Raw genomic sequence first — 5,636 nt, 5'->3', positions numbered from 1 at the left:
GCTGAACCCATGGGCTCAAATACTGTAAGGCAAATATTTACAAAAAGCATGGCTCATAGTTTGCATGGACAAATCTAAATCCCCGCAGCACTATCTGCAGCAACCTCCTTGCTGTATATGCAAAACAAATGCACCTTTATCCAGTTCACTTCTGTACTTGCAGAAGGAATGCAGAGATGAAAATAAATGTGTGCAGAGAGAACAGCTCCTTACACTTGTCATTCATAAACCTTCTGCAGAACTCCTGAAACGTTCCTCTGTAGCTCATGGTCCTTAGGGAGCGGTGAAACTGGTAATAAGACACCACCAGGTCTTTGGGGTTGCGAGCCATGTATATTACCTGTGATGGGGGGAAAATCATCTTGTTGAAAGCTTTTTTCCTCATCCCAAAGCACTCACACAACTGCTGCCAGTAGAGTTAGAACAAACACGAGCTCATTTTCACCTTTGAGTTGCCGTTGTGGAGGTCCGAAGGCAAAAACCGATAGGGCAGGTGGCTTTTGATGAGGCGAGGGGACGTCAGTTCCTAAAACAAAGCAGAGGGAATCGTTCCTATTGAGCACTGCTTCAGGCACATCCTGAGCTGTCCTGAACTATCACCCTTGAAGCCCTTTACTACAGGGACTTCCATTCACAAATTCACTTCCTGAATTGACAGGAGCTTGCAGGTAGAAATCAGGTCAGGGAGTTACATCTAGTTTTTAAATATCAAAAGGTTGGATAATATGTTGGGGGTTTTATCATTTTGGATTTTTATCCCTTTTGTTTTCAAAGTACTTCCATTTGTAGGACCTTCTCAGAAAGAGAATATAACAGCTGAAGATTTTTAATATCAAACTAACTTTATCTGCAGTGATGCCTCCACTACAAATCCTTAAAAAATATTAGAAGCTCTGAAAACACCACCCCTTTTTCCAAATTTTACCCTCAGAATTATGCCCAAAGGTTTGTCTGAGTGTGTGAACGTCCTTCAAACAATATTTTTTCTGTAATTGGAAACAAAATTGTCTTACGACACAAATCATGGTCAGCTATTAAAAACTGAATAAATCCATACTGAATCAGGCTCCTAGCACATGGCATAGGTAAGAATGTGTAATCTCAAACTAAACCTCTTACTATTGCCACCACTTTTTTGCATCAGGGTAGCACTGAGGTCTTGCTGGATTAGGCATCGCAGACGAAAATGAGCAATCTCTGACCTCTAAATACTCTCAGCCTAAAGTAGGCTGAGGCTGCAGTTGTCATTGACCACACACAGCTTAATTCTATCCCTGCCAGCCTTAGCTTGCTCAGTTCAAGCAGCACTGCAGCTGTTACAGGATGGCCCTGCACAGCTGGCCTAATAATTCCAAGATGTGCCTCTGTCAGAAGTGGTTGCAGCAAGGACAAGATCACACTTATGTGCCATGCAGCTGGACCTCAAGGGAGTCTTAAGAGCGTGGGATTTCATGCAGGATATTCCAAACCCCTCAAACTACACCCACAGAGTCTATAGAGAACCAGGATCTGTGGATCTGAAGATTGAGATGTGTAAATTTGGAGCAGTGGGAACACAGATCCATGGATATCTACATTTGTACTTCCTCTTTCACAAATTCAGGGAAGGAATCAAAGCAAATTTGCCTCATTTGGCCAGCTCCTGTTTACGTAAGCAAGAGAGGCCAGGAACCTTGATTCAGAAAACCCACTGCCAAGATATTTAGGACATGGAGAAACATTTAATGTACTAAACAGAATACAATAAAGCTTAAAAAAAGCAATTTAAAATAAGCCAATAACACTCCGAATCACTGCAACATTCTGAACAAGTCTGGCGATGAAAAGGAGAGGGACACAGGATGAAATGAAGTGATAAACATGGAAACAAGCAAAAAGATACCCAAATGCTGGAAGACTTTCTTTGCAATAAATTGTACCTTGATGATGTCCAGACCGGGCTGAGGGTACTCTAGGACTGGAAGTTGCTCATCTATATTCATTAGTCCAATCTCATCTGGATCAGCTCCCTGACTCACTAGATATACCACTTCCTGCAGCAAGCCTGTGCCTGCAGAAACCAAACAATGAAAGAGAACAGATTGTATTACAGCTCTTATCTAAACACAACCATACGAAGGGAGACCTAAACAGAGAAATAACAGCAACTTTTGTCCTCAGCAGTCTGCTGTGAGCTAAGTCTGTAACTACTGTTTTAACGTAGTATGTCAGCTCCCTTAGTTTTAAACACATGCAGATCTTTCATGCAAAAGACCTGAGATTTTTTAAATTCAATAACGATTTAAATATCTTTGCCCCCAAATTATTTAACCCATGAATTGCAAAGCATTTAACGAAAAGTTTTACCCCATAAATGTTACCTTGGCAAAACAGTACTATTTCCATTTTAGAAATTAAAAAACAACGCGAACAGAGGTCATTCAAGTTCTCGAAATGCATTAGTGGCTGTGCTGAGAGACCTTTATTCTAAATTGCAGGCAAGGCCCCTGTTATGCAATGATTTGAGAGTCTGTTTATGCATCCAGGTTATGGAGTGGATAAAGCCCCGAGCACACCCATGCACACTGAGTCAGTCACAGGCTTTAGAGGCCCCAATTGCATTATCTCTCCCCACTCTGAGGACATTTACAAAGCAACCATTAGATGTGATGGCCAATGACTGCACTTTGGAAAATTAATAGGTACTTCAATTAGACCTTTGGACAGGGAAACTATTTCAAAGTGACTTTACCTTCAGGCAGGTAGGGAACTCTCAAAACAGGCAAATACAGAGATATTTGACAGAGGGTTATGAAGAGAAAAGCTCTTGGTGAGATGGAGGAGCAGAATGGGGAGAGATCCCAGCAAGCCAGGGGAGGGACCCCACAGTTCAGATGAAAAGTCCCAAGGGTGTGGGACGTCCTAAAAACTGCAAAATCCAGACCCATTATTTAAGAGTTGTGAGCAGTAAGGGAAATGAAACCAGGATTTATTCCCTATCTCGTGTTGTCTAAAGGAACAAGTAATGGTTCCAGAACTGGTTACAAAGGCCAAGCCTGTCCCAACATCCCAGTCCTTGGAAAGATGAACTGCAAACTCTGAGATCATGACCATTTGAACTTGAAAATAATTTGTGAGTTGCAAGTCATTGTAACAGTCTCTAGTTAATTCACATTAACTAACAGGTCTGTGTACACAAACAGGCACCTTTGCACCAATCCTGTATTTTGTCCCAACACAAAAAACCCCCTAGTGTTTCATTAATCTGATTATTGTTTAATCTGAGACAGAAACTGTTAAGTTTGGAGTAATGGTTGGAGTAAACACAGCCCAGACACAATGTGAAAGAACACACACCTCCAAGAATTGTTTTGGATAGCAAGCACTTCAAGATTGCTCTGTTCCCTTGCTGACTGGTGGGTAAATGTAAAAGGTGTGGGCCATGAAAAAAAAAAAGAAGACACATTTACATTCTCATCACCCACAGAGACAGCTGTCACACACTTAATACACACTTGCCCCTGAGGCTGTTCACTCTGCATTTTTAATTTTGAGCATATATTTTATGCATTAAAATTAACATTCATATAGTACTTTTATATCAGTTCTTGCGACTCTGAATGACCACAACCCTTGTTCTCATTAAATATTTATTCTGACAGGAAACACCCTGGTTCTCCATAAATTATTTCAGTATTTCCAATTCCACCTGCAAAAGAAATGCTATTACAGCAGCCCTGTTCTATGAAAGCAAAAGAAATAACTCTGTGGGGGATACACAATAAACTATTTTTTCATTGCTCAGCTGCTCTCTAGGCAAAAAGCTGCCATCTCTATTGTGCCTCTGAATATAGAAGGGCTGCAGGGTCGAGACAGAACCACCCTGACACTCCAGGAGAGCAGCACGTTCCCCACCAGATCACCACGAAGTCCACTGGAAAAGTGAAAAGTGAGGGCCAGGGAGCACAGCCCCCATGGCCTTACCTGGTTCTGCTCAGACCTGTGGCTATGCACCAGACTTGGCTTGATTGCCGTCAGATCCATGGAGAACTGCAGAGGTGGGAAATGACATATATCCCACCCAAAGTGGGGGTTTTGGAAGCTCAAAGGTCTCCATTTAAATGTGTTTCCACCAAAACCAGTGACACATTGAAAGACAAATGCTGGGACTATCCAATATGCTGGAACTTCTCCTCCCTGCACCTGCAGCAGGATCACTGATCCCAATTTCCCTCACCCATGAACTCTATGCTAGCTTCCTCTTTTGTCACTCTCTGTATGTCTTGGGGTGACTATTAGCCTGACTTTTTTCCACATTAGCACTCAAGTTACTGTGCTTTGGAATTTCAGGGTCTTAACACGAATGGAAACTAGGGAATTAATTTTTGATGGAACAGCGATTTTTGTTTAACTCATCGCCTTTAATCAATTATTATTTACCATACACACACATTCCAAGAGCTCCAGGTAAAAAAAATTATCATTTAAATGGTTTCCTGTTTAAAAGAACAAATTAAAGCATCAGAGGCTTATTTTTTTCAAAATAAAAAAAATCTAAAAGCTTTTATGTATATAATTAGATATGTATGACCTCCTCACATCTCTACTAGGATTAAACCCAAGTCAAATTAAAGATATCAGAGCTGAATGTACTTTTGGGTTAGAAAAGATGACTTAACCTAGCAACAGGCAGCCCAAATTCCAGACCTGGCTGCTAGGGCAACATCTTCAACCCTGGGAACACTGGCTGGCTGGAAAACCAAATAAACTGGGCTACTGAACCTATCCACATGATGAGAAGCCCAAGTCTGGACTAGGACTAGGAGAATTTGTTAAAATGCCACAGCATGATGGGATGTGAGTCTTCTGCTGCAGCCCCATCTGTGTGTAAAACATACAGAAATTTGCCATTTGACCCAGCTGATTTAGTGATCTCTCTGGATATTTGCAAGAACCATCGTTTTATGGATGGAAGGTAAATTCCTGAAACTGAGTTTGATTATCAAAGGAGATTGTGTGAATAACGCCAGCAATCCCAGTCTATCACAAAACCTGGCCAGATCTAAATGTCACAGAAACTTTCTTAGTAAAAGGAAAATTATAGTACTTATTGGACAGAAGAAAAAGGTGAGGCAAGCTGAATAGAAAAAGAAAATAAGAGTATGCAGAGCTTCTCTCTGTACTCCCTAGATTTCTGGCCCTGCTGAGGCAATGGATGCTGTGCACCTCCAGTATCTTCATTGTCTCCTCCTTGTGCTGCTGAACACCTGTACATGTACATGCACACCTCACTTGGGATGGTACAGAAGGATAACCACAAAAGGATAATCACTGAAAAACAGGATTAACTGCTAGCCTTCGGACACGAGGCACCAAATGCCACATTAACAAGTTCCCTGCAATTCTCCCTTTCTTCTTCCATCTGCAGCATTTCATCCTGGAGGAAGACTGCTCACCCTGCTACCTCCAAGGTCATACTGCCAAAACAGACATGGAATTCATGAACACTTATCGAATTCCAGCTAAAATGGAGCCAGTCAGCATCCGAGGAACTCTGGTGCAATGTACCTGAGCAATCCTCTTCCTGACAAGCTCCTCTGCTGTCAGTAAAACGCCTCAGGAGAACACAGAGTGTTCCAGTTTATCACACAGTATCT

General features: G+C 41.7%; 1 protein-coding gene across 1 annotated transcript in view; it reads right to left on the bottom strand.

Moving 5' to 3' along the window:
- The window catches only part of SULT4A1 (sulfotransferase family 4A member 1), a 12,553-nt gene extending 8,530 nt beyond the window's left edge, over positions 1–4,023 (bottom strand). The window contains exons 1-4 of the mRNA XM_017740580.1: positions 3,964–4,023; positions 1,920–2,099; positions 446–526; positions 214–340 (exon numbers count right to left, since the gene is read on the bottom strand). Coding sequence (XP_017596069.1) covers positions 214–340; positions 446–526; positions 1,920–2,099; positions 3,964–4,023 — 448 coding nt within the window. The remainder of the gene's footprint in view (positions 1–213; positions 341–445; positions 527–1,919; positions 2,100–3,963) is intronic.
- Positions 4,024–5,636: the final 1,613 nt, after the last annotated feature.

The sequence above is a fragment of the Corvus brachyrhynchos genome, unplaced genomic scaffold (assembly GCF_000691975.1).
Source record: "Corvus brachyrhynchos isolate BGI_N302 unplaced genomic scaffold, ASM69197v1 scaffold317, whole genome shotgun sequence".
NCBI classification, from domain to species: Eukaryota; Metazoa; Chordata; class Aves; order Passeriformes; family Corvidae; genus Corvus; species Corvus brachyrhynchos.
This window is presented reverse-complemented; position numbering and strand designations above follow the sequence as displayed.